This window comes from Diceros bicornis, chromosome 4 (assembly GCF_020826845.1).
Source record: "Diceros bicornis minor isolate mBicDic1 chromosome 4, mDicBic1.mat.cur, whole genome shotgun sequence".
NCBI lineage: Eukaryota > Metazoa > Chordata > Mammalia > Perissodactyla > Rhinocerotidae > Diceros > Diceros bicornis.
Window position 1 is genome coordinate 5,832,735 of NC_080743.1, and position 23,852 is coordinate 5,856,586.

Sequence of the window (23,852 nt, forward strand, 5' to 3'; positions counted from 1 at the left end):
TCTCTAGCTCAAAATTAGCATGTCCAAAACTGAGCTCCTGACAATCTCGCCCTCACCCCATCCAGCAAACATACTCCTCTTGCAGTCTTCCCCCGTTTTTGTTCAAGGTAACAAATTCTTTCGTTATTCTTTGAGCTATTCTTCTGAGTTGCTCGGGTGAAAAAACTTCAAAATATATCCAGAATCCAACCTTCAGAACCACTCTTGTTGCCACCATCCTGGTCCAAACACTATCTTCTCTCTCTTGGATTATTGCAGTAGCCTCCTAACTCATCTTCTTTCTTCACTTCAATCCCCTGAAGTCTGTTCCCCATACCGCCACCAGAGTGATCTTTTCAAACGCAAGTTAAAGCACAACACTGTTCTATTTGACACCCTCCAGAAGCCTAAGTCCTCACTAAGACCTAAAAAGTTGTGCAAACATCCAGTAGCACTCTGAATTCATGATCACTACTCTCTCCCTCATTGACTCTGCCCCAGTCACACTGGCCTCCTATGGTATTCCTTACACATGCCAGGCATATTTCCATATCAGAGCCTTTGCCCTAGCTGTTCCCTTTGTCTGAAATGTGCTCAGCATCCTTAGTTCCTTCCGGTCTTTACTTAAAACCACCTTCTTAGTGTAGCCTTCACTGGCTCCCCTATCTAAAACGTCAAATACGTCTCAGGTACTTCATATCCCTTGGCTTTATTTTTCTGCTTGGTACTTTTTACTATCCAACATAATGTATCTTTTTACTTATTTATCACATGAAGTAGCTGTTCTCACCCTGCCCCCCACTTAGAATCTAAGTTCCATGACGGTAGGGATTTGGGGCTATTTGTTCCCTGCTATACCCCTAATGCCTGTGTACCCAACACACAGTAGCTGCTTGATAAATACTGAATGAATGAATAATTCCCAAATCATTATATCCAAATCAAAACATTCTCTCAATCTTCATGCTCAAATTTTTACCAGGCTACTCATTAGCTCCAGCTACGTGTCTACGAGACATCTCAAAGTGAACACATGCACAATGAAATCCTATCACATTTACTTATTCATAAACCAGTTTTATTCCCTGTAGGAACCCACATAGAAATGAATTAGTGAATGATGTTACATTTATCAATTAGGTCGTTACTGGGATCTTATGAGAGAACATTATCAGTGAACTCTCAAAAACCTTCAGATTATAAGTTTTATAGGAAGGAACTATGTTTATCATGTCCACCATTATAGTCCCAGCTCTTAGCACTCTGCCTGATAGAGTGGGAAATTAGAGACAAAAAGTACAGACTACTTTTTAAAGAAATTGATATTAGTACCTGTAGACAATTACGTTAGAAATTTATGGTACATATCTAGCTACGTTAGAAAACAGATGTTTTCAACAGAGACAAATTAGCAGGCAATAAATAGGATGACTTTCAGGAGGAGATAACCACTTTGAAAGTTTTGCCTGAAAAACAGAGTTATGATACAAGAGGTCATGCAGCTGTATATTCTTGAGTTTCCTGAAGCAAGGACCTAATTTGTCCTGTTCTCCCCTGTATCGTCAGTATCTAGGGCAGCAACTGGAAAATATAAGGTATTCAATGGCTATCTATGAAATGAACACCTGATGATCACTTCTACGAAAAAAGAAGCAAATGATATTAAAAGCATGCTACATATACATAAATCTCACTATGAAACAACCATAAGATAAAAAGTAGGAATGGCTTAAGAAAAAGTTTCTGTATTAGAAACGGGATGGGATGAAGGTAATTAAATGGGATGAAGGTAATTCCAATCTAAACCAAATCAATTTCTTTCATTCATTCAACAGTTATCTGCAAAACACTTATATACATAAGGCTCTGTGCTACCTGCTGGCAGGGATACAACATGAATCAGATATGGGCCCTAAGGAGCTTACAATCTAACAAAAGAGATTAACATGCATATGACTATAATGCAAGTACAAAATTGTATTTGCCTCAAAACAGGTACACGTTAAGACGAAATGGATTGTGGTAAAGGTTACTTTGGGGGAAAGGAGTGAGCAGAGAAATGATGAAGGTGACATGTGAGTTAGGCCTTGAATGTAAGCTGAACACAAAACAAGTGTATGGGGTGTGTATGTATGTATGTGTTTGTGTCTGGTGCAGGTGGAGGTAAGGGGGGGACAGCGGTATTGGGGTAGAACAGAAAACGCACCCTGAGCAAAGACCACTATGAACAACGAAGGTAGAAAAGCATGTGGGATACACAGGGAATCCTAAATGATTCACTTAGATACAGGAAGGAAAACAAAGCTCAGCTTTGAAAAAATAAAATAGCCAGGCTAAGTCTTTGGAATTTATTACACAAGCAAGGTTTTTGAGCAGAAGAGTAAAGTGATCAAAACTATGCTTCAGAAAAATTTAGTTGAACATAGAACACACTAGAAACAAGAAGACCATTAATTAAGATGTTATGAAAATAGTCCAGGAGAGAAGTAATCAAGGCTTAACCTGGGGTGGCAAATATAGAAATAAAACAAATGCAAGATAGAGCAGGTATTAAGCATGGCTTTTTATTTTCTATATTTTGATGCTTTGATATCTAGAGAGTTGCTGATCCTAGAGGGATTGCCCCTCCCAGGGCTAATCAATCCTATACATAGTAAGGTACTTGTCCACAGGCACACTTTTCATATGCAAACCAACCCATCCAGAGCCCATACCCCCAACCACCTCCTTTATTGGCTCTCATAGAGATCTCACTCTCTGGGCCACCATCTGCTTGCCCTAATCGCCCCAGGGATAGGAACCAGACAACTACGGACAGTCCCTATGCCCAGAGCCTTTTGAAACTATTCAAACAAGCCAATCCTAAACTTGAGAATTGGATGATTTTTTAAATTTACATGAATTCAACTTAATTTTACTCTGAGATTTCCATACCTACAAGTAAAAACAAAAATCAGACAAGATGAGCAGCAACCAATATTACCGATGTACATACTCATTCACTCATTCGTTCGGTCAGCAAATACTTATTGAGTGCCTTCTTCATTCTAGGCAATAGCAGTGAACAAAACAAAAATCTCTGCCCTCATGGAGTACCATAAGTTGGGTGAAGACAGATTAACAAAAGGTATATAATATATCAAATAGGGATAAATTTTATGGAGAAAAATAAAGCAAGGCCGAGGAATTGGAAGCGCTGGGAGGAGTAAGTCTTATTATTTTACATACGGTGGTTAGAGGACTTTTTGATAAGGTGACATCTGAAATGAGTGCGTCATGAGATTATCTGAGGGTATAATATTCCAAAGAACAGCAAATGCACAGGTCTTGAAGTGGGAAAATAATGTGCCTGACATTGTTGTGGAACAACACAGAGTGTAATTAGCCAAGGGGAAATGTCCAAGGTGAGGTCCTGCGGGGCCCTGTGAGAATGTGAGCTTTTACTGAGTGAAATGGGAAAAATTGGAGGAGGGTTTTGAGAAGAGCCACAGTGATTACTATGTTGAAGGTGTTGGCAAGACCATCTCGGCGGTTACTGCATTGTGACAGCGACTTACATTTGAGTGGTAGTCTGGATATATTTTGCAGGTAGAATCCGCTGATGGAGCCGGGTATTAGAGAAGTCAAGAGTAACGCCAAGATTTTTTACTGAGTAAGTGGAAGGGTGGATATTGCCCTTTACTGAAATGGGAAAGACTGCAGCGTAGAAGTCCAGTGTTGGATATGAATTTTGAGATGCCTATTGACTTCTAAGTGCAGATGTTTGGTTTTTTTAAGCATGTTTTCTTGGGAGAGGTGTTGGCTAGAGACATAAACTGGTGAATCATCAGTATACAGGTGGTTTTTACTGTATACTTCACTTTACATAGTGAAGAGAAGAGATTTAAAGACTGACCCAGCAACACTCCAATATTTAGATATGTGAGAGATGGGGAGGTACCAGCAAAGCACTATTTTGCAAGAGTAGCCACAAACCAAGGGGAGAACTGGGGAGGAGTGGTGTGCCAGAAACCAAATGAAGAGATTCAAAACTCAAGAAGTGATAAAATAGATCAGAGCTGCTGATGGGCGACTTACGAACAAAACTGAGAAACGGCCATTGCATTTGGCTGGACGGCTACCGCTGACCCTCACAAAGGCTACTTTGGCGGAGTGCAAGGATAGACAAAAATCTGAGTACCATATCCGAGAGAGAATGGAAGGTTCTCTCTCACCAACTTTCAACAGTTCTGCTACAGAAAGGTTAGCTGAGCTGGAGAAGATTGGAAGGATGTTGACGGTCTGAGAAGAGAACAAAAGTGGTCTGGAAGTGCGGGCGTGAATGACTCGGAACTAGAGGAGCTGCTGGCAGCACTCCGGGACCGTTTGAAGCCGTAAGCGAGACAAGTCCGCGGAGCTGTGCGCTCTTGCCCAGCCCCTCGCTCAGCTGCTGCAGGACAGGGGGACGTGGTAGGCAGGAGTGAGTTTGAGGCAGGAGGGTGCGAGGAGGGGGCAGAAAACACCTCGACTGCAAAGCACAGTGCCGTTGTGAGCCGAGAAGACTGAGCATCTGGGCACAGCGCGGAGGAACAGGCTGAGACTGCAGCCCGAAAGGAAGAGGAGAGCTAGGAGGAAGGGAGGTTCTACAGGCACTAGGTCTTTCCTCAGAGCGCGGGCACAGCAGCCGGGGCTGAAAAAGGCCGTGTGCGCCGCGGGAGGCGGCACTGCCGCCTGGGAGTTTCGAGGGCTGCGGACTGGACCCAGACGCAGGAGGAGAGGCCCTAAGAGGCTCCCCGGGGCCGCGGGACGGACTGAGGCGTGAGCGCTGCACTTACTGCCCGAGGTTCGGCCGATTGCGGCTGCCGGCCGGGGAGACGGGCATGGCGGCGCCGGGCGGGGGTGGGCCCGCCGCCCCGTCGCCGGCTGCCTCCGCAGCCCGCACCCCGCACCCCGCGCCCCGGCGTTGGCGGCGCGGGATGCTCGCCGGGCGCCATGGCGACGGCGGAGCGGCTCAACAAGCGGCCGCGCGGTTGGCTGAGGCGGGCGGCCGGGAGGAGGGCGGAGGCGGCGGGGCGGGCCGAGGGTTGGCGGAGCGGGAGGAAGCTGCGGACAGCGGCGCGAGGAGGCGGCGGCGGCGGGCCCAGGCCCCTCCCAGGCTCCGAGTCTCCCGGCTGCAGGCGGATGGATGGGGCTTCCTCAGGCGGCGGCGGCAGCAGCGGAGGCGGCGGCGGCGGCAGCGGCTGTAAGTGCAGCCTCCACACACCGTGTCTCCTCTCCCGGTCCTGCCCGGGCCCAGGGGCTCCCGCGCTGTCCTCGGTCCCCTTTTTCCCCTCCCCTCCCCCACCGCGGAGCACCGCCCGGAAGACCCTCGATTTCCGGGGAGGGGCTGAGAGAACGCGCCCTGCTCGCTCGCCCGCCCTCGGCGGCGCGGGCTGTCCGCGGCGCATGCGCAGCTCCCTCCGCCGCCCTCCCGGTCCCGGCTCTGCGGCGGCGGCGCGCTGGGCGTCCGCTGCGGAGTCTGCTCGCCTCGCCCTGTCGGCCTCCGCCCTGTCTCCTGCCGGCCCGGACCCGGGCGGCGGGGCTAAGCTGGCCGGCCCCCTGTGGCTCCGCCTCTTTCCCCCGTTTTTCGGGTTCTGTCCCAGCCCGTGGTGAGCAGGGTCCTGGGCGAGCCGGCCCTTTTCGGAGGGAGCGAGGGAGGGAAGGGAGACTGGAAGAGGGCGTTATTGTGAGGGAGCGAGGTCCTCCCAGCCCGTGGGAGGATCCCTGGGGACAGATGCCTCCCCCGCCTTTGAGTGGCCTTGTTCTTCCAGCTTTTAGTGGAAAGATCTCTGGCCTGGAGCCCATCTCTGGTCCTTGCTTGCTGCGTGACCTTGGGCGAGTCACTGCTCCTGCGAGCCCCAGTTATCCCTAAAGGTGCACTCCTGATCTTGCAGAAAAGCTTATGCAGGTACAAGACTGGCCCGTCCGCGGGGGCCTCTTAGCCGAGACGACCCTGGGTTGACTGAACCTTCTTTCTTCGATGAGGCGACCTGTCTATTGGGTCGCTTTTATTCCTTTACCATCGGTTACAAATTGCATTGCTCAAGGCTCATTAATGTTTTTCTAAAATTGTCATGGGATCCTTGTCCTAATTCCCGGCCATGTTTTTAAAAATCAGCGACAGGGTGCATGGTGAGCTGTGGTATCATCGTCTCTGGGCTCCTTACTACCGAGGCTCTCTTTCCTTTGATCCAGATGGTGTGGTGGCTCGATTCTCCCAGTGCCTGGCTGAGTTTCGGACGTGGTTAAGAACCAACTGGTTGAGGTTCAATGCAGACAAGACGGATGTGATGCTGGTAGGCAGGGGCACACTTGGAGATGAAGGGAGGGAAAAGCCAAACTCCCTCAAGTAATATAAATATGATATTACTCTTCTTATATGTTCCAGTGTTTGAGAACTGCTGATGGGCCAATAATTGCCAGAGTTTGGGTGAGATAAAAATAACGTCAACAATATAAGAACCATAAGAATATCAGTTTGTGATAATCTGATAAAATGGGGCCACTGGATGAAACGCTTTATGTAAAAATTATTAAAAGAGATACCAAAAGGCTATATAAGTGTTTTAGGGTGGCGTTAATAAAAATCAAACTAACACAAAAATGATGATGCTGATTGTCGCGTAGATGTGGAGCTTCCAAATGTAACACATTACTGCTCTGTAACCTGCTTTCTGCCTACTAAAGGTAAACTCTCAATTTATCTAAAATGTCGTTTTTAAAAATAGGTGAAGTTTTTTTGGTATTGAGGTATTTTCAACCGAATTAGTAGTTATCCACAAATTTTTACCTGCACATCATGTGTAGGCTGTCACTTTTAAATAAAAATTTTAGGAAATAGTTTACAAAATAATGTCAAAAAGGATTCATGGACTCTGAAAATTGTTAGATATAGAATTTGGTTTTAGGGTTTTGAATGTGCTGTATTAATCTATTTCATTCAGACAGCCCCAGGGTCAAAATTGTTATAAGTATTTTCTTGGTACATTTTGAGAGGTATCTTTTTGAGTTGCATAACAGATATGTTTATATAGTATAGGTATATATTACTTGCATTTGAATCAGGTTGGTACTGAATAAACAGTTATATTTCTTAGGTATATAAATTTCCAAAGAAGTTTATTTATTAGTTAGTTTAAGGTACTGATTGAAGTAAAATTGTGACCTTAAAATGTTTTTGTTAATAGCAAAATAATAATTCTGAGGGGGGAGGGGGTGTGTGTATGTATTATAGCCTCTATAAAATTGTTTAATAACTTTTTAATGGAGCATTCAGTAAATCGCTTAAAAATAATTTGCCAATATAACAGCAGTTTTGAGTAGCTTAATGTGGTAAAAGTTAATGTGAGTTTGCCTGAAAATAAGGAATCTTTTAGGTGGGCAGTGGGAGCTAAAGAGGCATTTATTCAGGCTTTGTATAGTGATTATTTTTGTTTTGGGACATTAGCCATAAGCTTCACATAAAATTGGAATTAACCACACTTTTTAAGTTTAACTTTAAACATTTTGCTACATAGTTCTAACAGAACTACCATTTTGGGTATCACATTAATAAGTACTATAAACTGTGATAATTTTAAACAGCTCATAGGTGATGGTGAATTTCCTCATGCCTTTAACTCTGTCATGTCCTGTTTTCAGCTCTTCTAGTACAAATAGGCTTTCAAGATTTATTTTTTGTCAACCCAAGTATAAATATTGACTGTTTGCATTTGAATACAAAGAAGACATCTGTTGAATTAATCCAAAGTGCTGAAGAACTCAGGGAAATGAATAGAAGTAACAAGAAAGTAGATTCTGGTTTAATAAAAAGAAAAATGTTCCCAACATTAGAGCTTATTTTGAAAAGAGCAGCCTGTTCATGAGACAGTGAGTCACTGGAGATGTTTGAGCATAGGTGGACAAGCCTGATAGTGGGTAAACACCGTGAGGGATTCCTGCCTAGACATGGCAGAAATTGACTAAAGACCTCCAAGGTCCCGTCCAACACTAAGATTCTATGGCTAATGAATAGTTAATTTTTACATATTTGATACTGAAGAGGTAAGCAAGAGTTTTGAGAAAGACTTCACTTTCCTTAAGGTGGCTCCTAAAATTTTTGAGGATAAATATATCACTAGAATAAAATGAGAGTAGAACTATACTGAATTTAGTAGTAATGTGTTACTGATGACTTAGAATATTGGAGCTGTTTCTCTTCACCTTTAGAATATCTGAACCTAAAAAAAACCCACTGAACCCACATTTATAAAAAAGGGAAGGAGAAAATGGAGGGAATTTTTCCCCCTAAATGATGATGCCACCAAGTAAAATTGATACTTAATATTAACCTTAAAAATCATTTATCAGTAAGATGGATACCCATTCAAATATGTCTCAGACCTCAATTTTCCTAACAATTTCAGAATTCATTTAGTAGCTTAAAAAGGACTGTGATCCCCAGCTTTTTATCACAATTGGGATTTTTGTTGATGGTTTAACTGAAGAATCAAAGATTAAATGGGCTTAAGCAGGCTAGTTATTCCTGTACCTTGCATTTTGACAACACTTTTTAATTTTCTTTTTGGTAACCACCTAAATTTCATATATTAGCTTTCATATTTAAATGGAAAATCCTCCTTCATCGCCATGGTATTATAAAGCCTGAGTTTCTACCTCTAAGCCCCTTATTCTTTTTATCTTTACCCACCTCAGGTCTATGCACATCCATTGTTCTTTGCCTTCAGCTGTTTCCATCAAGCATCTCAAAGTGAAAACAATTTGAATACGAACTGACTTGTTAAAAAGTCATTTTTATATTGAGTCCAAAGGACTAAAGTAATTCAACAGGGTAACTCTTAGAAACTATATACCTATGCTAAAATATTTATTCCCGCAAGGAATCCTGAAAAACACTTTTATATAAGCAGTCTAAAAAATAAGACAAAAATACTGTACAGTACAGTTAATGGTAAAAGTTGTTTGTAGATTTGGGAAGCTTAAAGTTTTCCTTTCTCTTCTTTCTCTTGCTTTTCTTTCAGTAGAAAATGTGCATCAGATGTTTATGTTTAATTGGTTTACAGACTGTCTGTGGACTCTTTTCCTGTCAAATTACCAGGTAATGTCCTTTCACTTAGCAGCTACTTCATAAACCTGTAAATGCACAAATTATTCATGCGCAAGTTATTACCGGACATAAGAATTCCAAGTTAATGTTGAATCTGTGGAAATAGGAAACTGCTTAATAGAGTCTAGAAGTTTAAGGAAATACAAATAACTTAAGAAAACAGCCTTCCCCATATTGCATTGTAAGTTAAGTATTAAAAATTGTATATGTGCACATTTACGCAACATACTGTAGTGCTGGCTTCACATTATTTTGAGGGAATGAATAATTTTCATATTTAACTGTTTGATTTTGGTAGTCATTTTTAAAATTGCATTAAGAGGAAGGAACCCTTGAACATTTGGGGGAAAACGGTCCTTTTGAAATAAGAGAACTCCTGGTTTAGTAAAATATGTTAGTGCACGTTTTAATATCACCTTTGCATTAGCCATTATCTGCCTTAGTAATGGAAGTGTTATTTTGCTCTCATTGGCTCTGGCAATCATCAGAATTGGCATCAAGGCCAATTGGCATTTCTAGGCCAATACATTAAAATAAACTTTAAAATTGCAGGCATTGCAAACAAGCAGGTTCTCTCCTTCCATGAGGTCAAGTCGGAGATTGATTATATCTATCAAAGAGCAGCTTTTCAGTATTTCACAATTTAAAATTTCCGCTAGTTGTGCAAAATTCAACCGTTGCACAATTATGTTGCTGCTGGCATCTCAGAAGGTGTGTGAGGAAGGGCAGATGCGCTATGAGGATGGCAGTACCTAACACAGTCCGTTTCCTTAATCTCTGCTCTGACCTCCTGAGATTTGGGGATGTAGGATTTTACATTTCCTGTCGGGAATCAACGGAGAGAGAATATTTGACAACGGGTAACCGCTTTCAGAGCGCACTAGTTGCCGTTGTTGCATCACAGCAACATCCGTTTTCCAGCGACTGCACTTCCAAGAAGGCCTACATGTAAAACAGAACGTGTCTCCTTCCCGCGAGTGGAGCGCGGGACGCGGCTCCTCCGGCGCGCGCCCTGACCTCTGGCCCCCGAGCCCCCGCCGGCCGGCCGAGCGCGGCCCCGCGGGGTTCGGGACGCGCGGGCGGGGATGCCCGGCTCCCCGCGGCCCCGCCCCACCGCGCGGCCCGGGCAGGGCTGCCGCGGGGCCGCGCCCGTTCCCGCGCGCGCGCGCCGCCGCCTGCCTCCCGTCCGGCTGTGCCCGGCGCCGCGAGGGGGCGGAGCGGGTGTGGTGGGCGCGCTCGGGCGGCTCCTGCGCGTGCCCGCCGAGGCAGCGGCGGCGGGAGCGGCGGAGGCGGCGGCGGGAGTCCCGCTGCCGAGTCTCACATCCGGGTTCTGGCCGTGACCCAGCTGCGGCCGGCGCGGAGATGTGACCCGTCAGTACGGCAAACATGGCGGAGGTAAGGGAGCGTGCTCCCCCGCCCCGTGCCGGGGCCGGCGCCCGGGCCGCCTGGGGGCGCGGAGTGGGCCTGGCCAGGGGAGGCGGCCCAGGCGGGCCGCTGCCCACCTGTTGTCCGGAACAGGCCGCGTTCGGGCGGGAGCGTCCCCGGAACTTAGTTGGGATGGCCCGGGGTCGGAGCGGAGGCGCAGTTGGACTTCGGGGGCAGTTGGAGGGTCGGGCGCCGCGCAGGGGTGCGGCGGCCGCCGCCGGGCAGGGGCGCCCGTGGCGCAACTTCGCCGGCCGGTGCGGGCCGGCAGCGGAGCCGCTGCTTCCTCTCGTGCGAAGTTTCTTCCCTCCGCCGAGATGCTGCTGCGCCCTTCCGCGTCCCCAGCCCGCGCGGACGTCCGGGCCGTGCCGGGGGGCGGCCGGCGGCCTTGGGCTAACTCGCCAGTTTTCCTGGTGGGGGCGAGAGCAGCGCGGAGAAGCCGACCTGGCCTTTCGCAGTCCAGGTTGGGGGGTCTCCCCATTTCCCCAGACGGTCCTCTCCCTCTCCCCCTCCCCCGTGGAACCTCTTTTTCTCTCTACATTTCACAAGAGTTGCTTTCTGCCCCCTCCCCCCCTTCACTTTCTGGTCTTCTTTCTTCTCTAATTTTTTTGCCCTTGTTGGGCAACAGTTTTTTTTTGTTTTTGCTCTTTTTCTAGTAAAAGAGTTCCCAAAGCCCCGTTTTTCTGGTGGTGGTTTACATTTTTGGGCCTCGAGTCAGTGGTCAGACAACTAGTGTTACTAATTCGAACTTAGTATATGCCGGTAGAGATTTAAATTTTTGCTTCGATATGCCACTGGAGATTCAAATTTTTGCTTGTGATTTACACCTTTAAACATTGGAAGATTGTTTTTAACTTTTTTTTCCCCTTATCCTCGGAAGAGTTTCATTATTCTTTACCTCCTGGAGTTCAAGAGGTGATATGTTTGGAGTTCTGTGTCTCTTTTGAGTAGAGCCACTCTAAATGATTGATCCGGCATTTCTCTTGTGTGAATTACCATTTTCCTGGTCTCAGAGGCACCCCAAAACAGATTCAGGAAGTAGGTAATTTTATTTACCATCCAGCCCCCAATTTTCGTCTTCATTATTTGCTAAGTGAAGTCAATGGTGAGTACTTTCGTCAATACCATGATGTCTCATTTTTAAACCTTGGAATACAGAAACATGGTTAGATTATAGAAAAATATTAATTTGGAGGCCTATTCGTGTACCTGTTGAGTGGAGGGACCTAAAGGTTAACTTTTCTGGAGTAGCTCTTTGGGTGCTCCTTCTGCTTTCCTTCCGGAAACTGGCTTTTTATTTATGTCCTAGAAAAGAACTAAAGAAGTTTTACTGTAGCAGGACTGTTTGCTGCCAATATTGTTTTTAAAACATTTACTATTTCTGATTTAAAACTAAATTTAGATCTTAGATTTATTTCCATTTCTTTTGCTCTTTGTGGTTAAATAATTGTATTTCAAGGCATATGAGTTGGAGAAGACATAGTACTTTGTATTTCACTTAAATGTGACTGGATGTAGTCCACTGGGCTGAAAGAATTTTAGTCCTGGTGAGGTTCTTCAGTGCTTCTTTCCTTCATATGTAAGAGGGGGAAAGGATTGTATGTAGCTGGATTTACATGTATTTTGTCAAACAGTCTGCGGTGGATCCTCTCCGTGAAAGCCCACTAGATAAGCAGCAGTGTGCTGTAATAGTTGTGTGGTTTCTTCCCTCGTGGTGCAGCTCACAATGGTTTGGGCTTTAAGTTCTGTAGTCATGTTTTAAGGCCAGATATTATTGAAGTTAGTCTTAAAATACAGTGAAATTTTTTTTAAAAATCTCACCCAGAAATTTTAACTGCCCAGCACACTGAAAACTTAATATGTAAATGAAGTTTAACATTTCATTTCTTGTTTTAGAAATTAAAGATGGTTGCATTAATGTAAGAGAGGAAAAGTGATACTTTGAGTCAGTAATCATTTTCCTGATATTTTCAAGTGTATGTTTTAGTTTTCTTAAAAGTTGCATCACTTGCAGTATGGAGCTCTCATGTTCTGTAGGAACACATGGATGGTTCAATTTCAAGAAGAAAAACCTGAATTTTGTTCCCAGTGCATTTGTTTAGTGACCTGGTATCTTTGAAAAAATTCATTTTTTATATTCAATTATTTGTAGATGGTTTTATATATAGTGAATTTGGAGGAAGAGTGGAGGAACCTTCATCTGTGTCCTACAAAAAAATCTAAAACAGGTGAAGAGGTGAAAAGTAATTTTCTGATCTCAATATTTTAGTAATTAGGATTATTTTAGAGACTAATCATTTAAAAAAAATAGATGAAGGAGAAATGCTTGGTTTGTAGAGTGCTTTTACTTGCTTTTGGGTAAGCTCTCCGGAGATTCATTCTTTATGGTGCCGGGATAAAGCATGTGGTAAAATAATTCAGATGCTGTGCCACTGCACATCTGGTTAAGTGAACCAGAGGATTGAAGTTAACTGGTGGAATAAGAGTAAGTGCAAAGCAACAATATGCATTCATTTTATAAACCTGAGGGGAAAACAGGTTATTGAAGAGCATGTCTCCAGAGAAAAACGTAGGTATTGTGCTTCTGGGGTTTTTTTGTTGTGTTTGTTTTCTACATAGGAGAATGACCCTGACCTTGTTTTTCCAGAAAACTATTTAATTCTTGAATACAAATTGCTTTAGATGTGAGTAGAGTATTCTGAGTTTTCATACTTGATCTGATCATCTTAGTCCATTATAGGAAGTATGTATTTAATGGTTCTTCAAGTCACAGTAACATTAAAAACATATTTAATATGCTTAGAAGAAATGACATAGGCTCCTTTTCTTCATACTTTTGGGTAATATTTCTCATTGCTTGTTATCCCTTAAAATTATTTATCACCTTTCTAAAAGGAGGCTCTCCTAGTCACACTTAAAGGAAGGAAATTACAGGGTAGTCACAGTTTTACGAATGCAGTGAGAGAGGAAGAAATAGTTGGTCCTTTGGGTTTTATAAGGAATGTGTTGTAGGGACTTTGGGAACGAACAATTTGTCTTTTATTTCAGAGTTTGAAAACTCATAAGGGACTTTCTTCTTAAGGAAAAAAAAAGCCACAGCATAATGCAAGACCTTTCTTTTCACCTAGGCCATATTGCTGTCATATAAAGAGAAGAAAATTTAGTGGACTTGGTTTTCTGTGTTAGTTTTAAATATTTTAATATTTCCAAAAATGATACCTAGTTTATTCACTATCACATCTATCCATTCATTTATCTTAAAAACAGACTCCTTGCTTAGCATTTTTTGAGTGTATTTGGAATTTGTTTTTTAAGAAAATAGGATCATCTTGACTGCTATTCTTGATAGTATTAATTTCTACTCTAAACAAAACTTGTTTCACTGCAATGAATTTAGGCATTAAAAATAATTCCCTATACTGGTAAGGAAATTTTTTTTTTTTTTTTTTTTTTTAGTATTTATAGTTCAGGGCTATTAAGGATTTATCCAGAGTAATCAAGAAAACCAGTTCATGAGAGTCCTAAAAAGCTTAATTCAGAAGGAGTAATAGTCAAAGTGCTTGAAAAGGTCAGAAAGGTTGGTGGGGGAAATATAGAAGTGAATTACTTTTAGAGAATTCTTCTAAGTGAGACTACGTAACCAGTTTCCCAAATAATTCCAAAATAAAACACTGCCATTGAAAGTTCAGGATGTCTTTATGAAAAGTAATCAGCCATATAGAAATTTCTTGCTTGAAATTCAGATTGAGTCTGTGTATATTTCAAAAGATTTGCAAATAGTTTCAAAATTCATCGCAGTGATTAAACTGTTAAGTACCAGTAGTTGCTTGGGACCCATTCTATTTGACTTATTCTGTGGCTTAGAAAAATGGTTGATATAATTATGCTTATGTAGATATGAAACGCATAAAGTAGTGCCCCCAAAAAGCTTTTTGCAAATTGAGATCATCCTTTGTCGGTAGTCCTGGATTTAAAAAAATAAATTCAGAGGAGTCTGTTAAACATATCCCATTCATTTAGCTTAGTAGTGTTATGTGTTTTGAGCAATTCATAGTTAAAGAACTTAGACCTCAAAGGAAATTGAACTAAACTTGAAGAAATCTGAATCTTTTTATCTTGGAGAAAATGAAACTGAGCAGAGAGTTTATGCAGTTTGTCCTGTGTTGTGCAGTTAGTGTGTGGCACGATTAAGGCTGGAACCTGGGCTTCTGAGTGCCCAGTGCTTGGTAATAGCTACTCATTCTCTAAATTATTACTACTGTAGTACAGTTGCTAATTTTAACTCCAAGACTTGCATCACCTTTTATATGCCCCGTAATTCCTCAGGGTAACAGCAAAGTTAAGTGATTTAATTTCGTGTGGAAAAGAGAGATGGTGAGCCCTTGACACAGTCCCCCTGCCTTCACCCTGCAGTAGGGCCCATGACTCCTTCCTGGCTTCTATCCCCACCTCCCATCACTGTGAGAATCTCTGATTTAGTGTCTGCATTACTAATTAGGTGATGATAATACTTAAAGAAAAGGTGGTGCAATTAGTTTGAGGGGAAAAATTGGTTCTAACAGTTATGCTCATTGAAAAACGAGTCTGATGATTGCTTTGTGTTTTTACTTATTTATCTATTTATTTACTATGGTAATATTCTAGTTAGTTGATCTTTTACTTTCTCCCAATTTATAGTTTTCTGATGTATGAGATATTTCTCACCATGTTCTAGGAAAATACAAAAGAGAAACATTTGAAAAAAATCTACCACCTTGAATATTTGTTACAACTATTAGCACCTTGATCAATTAAATTATATACATGGTTGGAGGTATAGAAGTTGCTATAAAAGTTAATACAGTTCATTTTTAAATTTGATTTAGTCTACTCATACTCTGTGTGTGTGTGTCTGTCTGGTGTTACGTTTTCCATCTCAGATAAAACAATTATTTGTGTGCCTAAAAGAGAACTAGGTTACTTTCCAAAATTATAGACTTGTTTAAAAAAAAAAAAGGCAAGTACTAGGTTTTCTTAAAAATCTAAAAGTAAAGGAAGCAGATGAAAATGGCTCATGATTCCACAAGATAATCTCCACTTTCTTTTTGAAAACCAAAGAGTAATATTTACAAGTGGTTAGAAAACTGCAACAGTACGGAAAGGTATAAAATAAAAAAAGCCTTCTCTCCCCAACCCATTCCCTAAAAGTAACTATTGTTAATAGATTCTTGTGTATCCTTTTGGGAAAAAAATTTTCATTTATATTCCCGCCCAATTTATTCCTTCCTGTACACTTTTGTTTTTACTCCATATATATATATATATATATATATATATATAGATAAAATTTTTTGGCATTTTTTTCTCAACACAAACACATCTGTCTCATTCTTTTTGATGGATTAATTAATAGTGTTCCATTGCTTGGAAGAACTACTGTATTTCATTTCTAACTAGTTAAATGATGGACTTTAAATTTTTTCCCACCTCTTTGCTGTGAACAACTTTGTAGTAATGAATGGTATACACATATCTTGGTGTGCTTCTTTAGGCATATCAGTAGGGTAAGTACATATTGGCAGAGTGACTTCTAGAATGCTTAAACCAACTCGTATTTCTACCAATAATGTGTGAGTGCATTTTAAATACATCATAATCGCCAGTGTGAAGTCTTCTTTACTGCTTGCATTTTATTTTATTTTTTATTTTTATTTTTTTGAGGAAGATCGGCACTGCACTAACATCTCTTGCCAATCTTCCTGTTTTTTTTTTTTCCCCTCTTTCTCCCCAAAGCCCTGGTACATAGTTGTGTATCATAGTTGTAGAGTTGTAGCTCTTCTGTATGGGACGCTGCATCAGCATGGCTTGATGAGCAGTGAGTAGGTCCGTGCCCAGGATCCGAACCCAAGAACCCTGAGCCACTGAAGCGGAATGCACAAATTTAACCCCTGTGCCACTGGGCTGGCCCCTACTGCTTGCATTTTATAGTTTGAGCTTTTTCTAAAAATAGATATTATTACAAATGGGTACCTGTTTACCTTTAGTTTTGTTTTTTCCCACCTTCCCGCTTTCCAATTTACTGTAGTCGTTAATGGTAGATATTGCAGGTTTTCGTGGAGGGTGTTGTTAGAGATACCAGTTCCTAACGAGACGTAGATAATAGTCTGACATGACAGATGACAGCTTGCAGTCACGTTTTAAACAGGCTTTGAACAGATGAAAACCATTTAAAAAATAAAAAGTAAAGGGGTAGGAGGAGAGAGGTAAAGGGAAACATTTTTTTACGTTGTTGTTTCCCTGGGAGGTACAGAAGGAATCAGGTCCTAGACTTCAGTTCGCCTTCACCACCCACCATGGAACCTTGGATCAGGTGGCTTGATCTCCTGGGTTTGCTAATCTATACAATGAGGTGTAGGCGGGGCAGGTTTTATTGCCAGGTTTATGGTTATGATCAAGTAACTTTTGCATTTGAGAATATGAGGTACTATATAAATGTAAGCTGGTTCTGCTATTCTCTCAAATACCTAAATAAAAAATGCCCTCATTCCACGTTGAAATCTCCTGTATTATGATACTAAATTCATGTTTTATTTTGAAAGATAATTTTGCCAAGCAAAAGTAATGTTTATGGTATAAACTATTTTCAAACTCCAGTTTTCCAGAAGCTCATCTTTGATTTAATTGGATGTAATTAACTTTCAAGAAACTGATCTCATTCCCACCCTCCCCAAACCAATAGAGTGAAATTTTATTTTGGACATAGAATGCTAAAATGTGTCTCCTTAGGCAGACCATCCCTACTTCTCCTCCTCCATCCTAATCTAGATGGACCATCAGTCAAGTCATGGTTCTTGAAACATTATAGTATGTCTGACGTAACATGATCATTAATGCTATCTTTGAGCACTGGATGTTCTGCTTTATGCCAGCTATACCTACAAGTGCTATCAGTCTTCTAAACATTAGGTATCTTAATGAATGGAAAATATTTGGGGCCTTTTTCAGAACTTTAAAGTGGTAACTATTTACCAGTAAAACAACAATCAGTATGGTATTTATTGGCATTTAGTGATGTTTGAGGCCTTTTACAAACTAAAGTATACAGACGCCATTCACAGTTCAGTATCTCTATTATTGCCCATGTCTAACATCAGTGAAAATGAGCTTTTATTCTTCAGTAGAATAACTTATTTTTAATCAGAAAGCTTTTTTAATCAGAAGACTATTAGATGGAATAATTATTGGAGTGTTCAAAAAGGACTGAATGCTCAAAGAACCATTTCTTTTTAAGCTCCTAATTTGAAAGAAATGCTGGGTTTTCTTGTTTATGCCGTGCAAACCTGTTTCAAAAGTTTACTAAAAGGGAAAAACACTTCATAAGGCTACTCTGGTTAGTGAACCTGGGACCCAGATGAAGAAAGTCATTAATGTTGCTGTAGCCTTGGACAGAAGTTATGCTTAAACTTGGGAAATAAGGTATAATTGTGTGAAATAAAAGTAGATTAATGTTTTGTTTTTTTTTAAAGATTTTATTTATTTATTTTTTCCTCCCAAAGCCCCAGTAGATTGTTGTATGTCATAGCTGCACATCCTTCTAGTTGCTGTATGTGGGACGCGGCCTCAGCGTGGCCGGAGAAGCGGTGCGTCAGTGCGCGCCCGGGATCCGAACCCAGGCCGCCAGCAGCGGAGCGAGCGCACTTAACCGCTAAGCCACGGGGCCGGCCCTAGATTAATGTTTTAAAATATTGATTTGCTGTGTAATAATTTGTGTGATAGTTAAATCCATTGTGAGCTGGAAATGTGTAGCTCTGCTCAAAAGACGTTAAGCAAGCTGGAAACTCTTTTTATGGTTACATTACTCTCTCTCTCGCCCTGCTCTCCAGCTTCCCATTAGAGGAACCGAATTAAAAAGTAGTCCTGTTTTGACTCTGTTGTGGCAGAGTGATTTTTAAATAAAGATGGTGTGACACTTGAAAATATATAATACTGAGTACTGTCAGTCTTTTGTTAGAAAAAGACACTGCTATAGGGAAGAAACATCCTCTTATTAAAAGGAAAAAAAAATAGGACCTTTGCACAAGTGTGCCTCAAAAGAACCTAAGTCACCATGTGGAATCTAAAATGTCATACTTACTACAATAGCATTGTGTGGACAGTTTTCAAAATGGAGTTTTAATACCTTATAAGAATTCATCTTAGATGTCTAGCTTTTAAAAAATTGGGCACTTTCCTCATTTCTATTTTGTTTTTCTTGCCTCTCTCCCCCATTACTTAGAAGAAGGAAGAAAAATACTAGAATATCCCTATTTCTTTTTGTTAGTGCTTTTGGCCTTCCAGCCTCTCTGACTTCTGAGAGGCATGAAATACATAACTCTGAATGAACAGGCAAGATTTTAGTTATAACGTTTGTCATTTGAAGCATCTTTTGCGTTTTTGTTATTGAATTGTCTTAGGAGTTTGTTTGTAGATGACTTGTCTTTATTTCTGAGTAAACTAAATTAAGATAAAACACAGCCACAAATGGTCAAGTGGTGATATTACTCAAATAAATTACTAACAATTTTATCTTTAAATCTTCCAGATGCATGTGGTTAAATTTATGAGAGGTAGAATGGTACATTAGAAGGAGTATTATAAGTGGGAATCTTTGTGATCTTCCAACAGATAACTTAACCTCTAGATTTTAGCTTGAAAGGTTGCTAATTCTGTGATAATTTAAAAATATGTTGTTTGTCATAAAGTTAACCTGATGTTCTGTTTGGTCCTTAAGTAATATTTTAATTTTTCTTTCTGCTTTCTTACAATGTAATTTTTATTTAAAATAATGTCTTAAATTGTTTCTGCCTCCCTTCTCAGACACATTTTAAGCCAGAAACCAGCTTGATAGCAAACCTTCTGCATAGTTTTTCTTGTATTGATAGGAGAGAATATTTCAGAAAATTCCAAGATCTAAAATGGTCTCTCTTAAACATGTTATAAGACTCATATTTGCCTTTAAAATCTGAATCAATTTCATATTGTCTTTGTTTCTAGATTCAGAGTGTTTTGAATTTTTTTCTGTTTAAATAAATATAATGTCAGGAGTATATAGGAAGTTTTAGTTTGTCTCAGACAATTCAGACATTAAAACTTAGTGTAGTTTTTGGTGTCATATTAGTCACTGAATAATTCCTGTAATGTTTATAAAGATTTATTACACAAAGATGCTAATTTTTCTTCTTTTTTCCCCCCCTCAGCCATCTGTTGAGTCTTCAAGTCCAGGTAAGTATTTTCTATCATTTTTATAGTCTCTGTTTGACTAACATTTGTCCTGTTAGTTGCATAAAGGTAGAGGAGTTAGACTATCATCTGACTTGCTTTTCCTCTGAATGCTCCTTTTCTCTGGGGAAAAAGAAATGGATGAAATATTGGACTGTCCATGAAGGTACAGGTGAGGCTGCTGTGAATTCAACCTCACAACTATTTGTGGGTTCTCTCTCTCTCTTTTTTTTTAATGAATTGCCACGTGTATTTCTTACAGTTTTTCATTGCTGCTTGATTTGAAGTATATATGAAGTGTATTTTTTAAAAAGGAGTCACTAACTACTTAGAAATATTTGCTTGTACAGGAAATTCAGAGTATTTTATTTGAGGAAAAAAATTGTTAATGCATTTAGTGAGAGAGGGAAAAATAATCAAAACATTCAGCAAATGAATATTTAATGTTATAAATTACAGAAGTTATTTTTAGATTTGAATAGGATCAGGTTTTATCCTCTGACTGAATAGCTTTGGACTTTTGTATTCTCCTTCAAATATGGTACAGATTCATTTCTTCCTAACTTAGAGGTTGCAAACATGTGATCTTTGGACCAAATCTGGGCCACAAATGTTTTTTGTTTGGCCAGTGTAGTAACCTTAAAAACATTAGAATATTTTATAAAAAATCTGGATTTAGGCTTCTCATGATCAGTCAGAGGTTCTGGCACCACAGGGTCCAGCGTTCCCTTGTGGCAGCAGTTGTGGAGCTGAAGAACAGTCAGAAAAGAGTCTGGTACTAGTCTTTCTGCCTCAGTGTCTAGGAACTTCCTTCTGCACTGGAGTGCGCTGATTAAGGAACAGCCCGAGATAGCAAGAGAAGAGTAGAAAGAGAGCCCTCTGAGGCATAGTAATGTTTGATTTGAAAACATCTCACATATATTGAATATTTAGGTATGACGTATTACTGAATTTTCCAGATTGTTGAAGCAATCACTTTTCTGTATCTTAAATTTTAGGAAGTTTGTTTGTAAAAAAATGCTTAATATAAGCCTCTTTTTAATGGTTCAGGGTCCTTTTCATGAACACCAGTTGTGGTGCTCTGTAGTACAGTGTATCAAGTAGGAGTTGGACCAGAATACCTCCAGATCCCTTCTGAATGACTAGTGTGCTCAATTGACAGTTGATTTTCTCGTATTTATTTCAGCTGGAAATGTTTGACTCTTTCTAGTATGCTTGGCAATAAAGTACATTAGGCTTTGTGATATTTCTGAAACTCAAGGATTTTTTTTTTTTTTTACTTCCTAGTTTATAAATATGTTCTGGATGGTTGAGGTTGGAAGTAATCTGAACTCACAGAAATATTAGCTTACCATATTCTTTTTAGGACATGGAATTGTTCCTAGTATTTTTTTTTTTTTCTTTCAAACACAGAAATCATTTCATTAAAAAAATAGGTTCTAGTTGTTTTTGTTAATGTTGTGATGTTGCAAATAGACTGAGTTTTAGATATTTTTCTATGAATTTTTGAGACATTCATCAGGTAATACATAGGTACATAAAAATAATTACTCCAAAAATGACATTAATAAATGGCTTTCTTTGTATCCATTGCATTTGAATCAGCCTAGGCTGAACTGGAAGAAGAGAGGAGTTTGAAGAATATAAATGTCTTCGATGGGCTTTACTACTTGCTGAATGCTTATACAAATAGATTGAATGGCTTTTTTGTTTGTTTTTAGGCTAATGAAGATCTTTTGAGGTAGACAGCATTTGTTAATATCAGGCTTCTGTTCAAGGGAATGTTTATTGTTCTTATAAGTAATACTAATTGTAGACAGTTACAAAAATTGGTGGAAAAAAATAGAAAGAGAAGCCTCATGTAAAAAAAATTTTGGTCCACTGGTAAGAGGCTGTGTCCTTTGTAACAAAGCTGCACTTTGGAATTGATTCTAGTAATAGTAGTCAGATGACACAGGCTAAGTGGTTTGTCTCTAGACTCCACCAGTGTAAACCAATGTGGAGGCATAGTACAAGGCTTTACTTGTAAGACCAGTAGCCATTAGAGGTGGGGATTTTAGGGAGGCGAAGGTAATAAAATGATTAAATGAGTGCACATGGTATATTATAAACTGAAATTATCTTATGACTCTTTGGAAATATGTAACGTACATTTTAGTAATTTTGCAGTAAGATGGAATTTTAGGACAAAGCAGTGATATTTGCCTTAACTCAAGCAAAATATTTATTTTCATAAAGCACCAGACTCCCTCCCCCTAATATTACATTTTTGGGATTTTTTTCCCTAGGAGATAGCTTAACGATGGGACTAGTAATTAACAGAAAGGAATAGGATGGTTAGTTGGTCCCAAAGAACAAGGTAAAAAAGAAGTCAAATAAAACAAAGAGATCAGATAAAAGCAAGAGAAAAATTGAAATTGGAAGTTTGTAGAAAACAGTACAGTGTATATGTGGGGAAAGGAAGGGAGAAAGGGGTCACCCACACTTTATTTCATGTAGTGGGAGGGTGAAGTGACAAGGCTTTAAATATAATTGGCTTTGCAAATAATGACCAAAAAATGGGGGACTTCCAGTAAGTTTTATAACACTCACGATTTGGTGCTGTGTACTCCTGTGAGCTGGATTTTTCTTTTTTTTTTTTTTTTAGTTGATAAAAGAGTATAAGTAGTAAGGAATTAAGCATAATTATTTTTGACAGTATTTGCATCCAATAGGAATTATACTATGATTAGGATAATAGTATACAAAGTAGTGCTGTGAGGTTTTTTTTAGAAGCATTCTGCCTACAAGGGAGAAGAAAAGTATAGCACCATCTATAGGAATACATAATTATTGGCTATGTGTCCTAGAAAATTGCTGGGTGACTAAAAGTTTTGGAAACGTTTTCCATTGAAAACTCAGGAAGAAGAGATAATGATTGAGCCAAGAAAGCTACAACTTAATTAATGGTTCTCAAACTGTGCTCCTGTGGAACCCTTTTGTCCAGTCCCTCAACCAGTACTAAGATGCCCTGCTAAAGTTATGTCACACTTTTCTTAATTTCCAGAATAAATTAAGATAATTTATTTTTCTGAATATTTTTATTTTGCAAATCGTTTTAAAACTGATAATTTGTTAACTCATTTGTACTATAACATGATACCTGATTGCTAATTTAACAAAATAATTTAGTTATTTTGTTTTTAATATCAATATTTTATTATGTTCCTCAAAGAGTAATGACTTCTAAACGCTTTGCCACCTGACCTAGCTTGCAGTTCACTCATCTTAGTAAACAGAGACTCTCTCTATGTATTCTTCAAGGCAGGATACCTGCTGTTTCTGAGGCTGTGACTTACAGCAGGCATGGAGCGCAGTAAAAGCCCAGGTGTTGGAATTAGCAGACCCAGGATTCAAATTCCATCCTTGCCACCTACTGGCTCTGAGTTTAAACATGCTGCTTAAACTATCTGAGCCTCAAGTTTTTGTTTTTGTCCTTCATAGGATTGTTTGAAGATTAAATGAGGATGTATGTGAAGTACTTGAGCACAGTATTTGGCACGTAGTAAGCACTCAAAAAATGGTTCTTACCCTAGAAATTAGGCGAGGTGAGAAGAACCCTGAGCCTTGGGTGCCCCCTTGTCCCTAATAGTGTGATTTTCAGGAAATTAGCCTCTATCATCTCTCTGTTTTACTTATTGGTTCTCTTACTAGAAAGAAATGGAAGGGTAGGTACATCTGTGAATATAACCTTTAACAGTTGAAACTGATAAAAGAAATTGCCAGTTGATTTTTTTAATGTTAAATAACTCATTGGTTTATTAGTGAACAATGCTTTTGCAAACTTTAGTCCAGGTTTGGTGATAGCCAAATGTGGGGATAGCTTACAGAATATATATGCCCAGCATTTGCAATCTGCTATTACAAGACTTGAACCTATTGAGTACAGCAATAGTCCCCAGCCACCAAGCTAAAAATAGATTAGCTTACACATCAGTTACTTACTACGTTATTTTTAATGCCTTTCATAAGAGTTCTATATGCAATTTTAATAAATTTTGCTTTTATATTCTATGTTTGAGTTATTTCAGATCTAAATCAAGTAAGTTAA

At 40.1% G+C, this 23,852-nt stretch overlaps 2 protein-coding genes across 7 annotated transcripts in view; one reads left to right on the top strand and one right to left on the bottom strand.

The window, feature by feature from the left end:
* DNAI4 (dynein axonemal intermediate chain 4) overlaps window positions 1-4,842 on the bottom strand; it is a 102,701-nt gene extending 97,859 nt beyond the window's left edge. Inside the window, exon 1 of the mRNA XM_058538247.1 lies at window positions 4,794-4,842. Within this exon, the coding sequence (XP_058394230.1) occupies window positions 4,794-4,840 (47 nt within the window). The 5' untranslated portion in view covers window positions 4,841-4,842. The remainder of the gene's footprint in view (window positions 1-4,793) is intronic.
* A 282-nt stretch (window positions 4,843-5,124) lies between these two features.
* The window catches only part of MIER1 (MIER1 transcriptional regulator), a 57,040-nt gene continuing 38,312 nt past the window's right edge, over window positions 5,125-23,852 (top strand). The window contains exons 1-5 of one of the 6 annotated variants that reach the window (XM_058538254.1): window positions 5,125-5,200; window positions 6,193-6,293; window positions 9,021-9,094; window positions 19,741-19,765; window positions 19,898-19,934. In XM_058538254.1, coding sequence (XP_058394237.1) covers window positions 5,140-5,200; window positions 6,193-6,293; window positions 9,021-9,094; window positions 19,741-19,765; window positions 19,898-19,934 — 298 coding nt within the window. In that variant the 5' untranslated portion in view covers window positions 5,125-5,139. Of the gene's footprint in view, window positions 5,201-6,192; window positions 6,294-6,385; window positions 6,428-9,017; window positions 9,095-10,371; window positions 10,499-11,134; window positions 11,631-19,740; window positions 19,766-19,897; window positions 19,935-23,852 lie in introns of those variants that run through there. The other 5 variants (XM_058538249.1, XM_058538250.1, XM_058538251.1 and 2 more) reach the window with 5 other exon arrangements.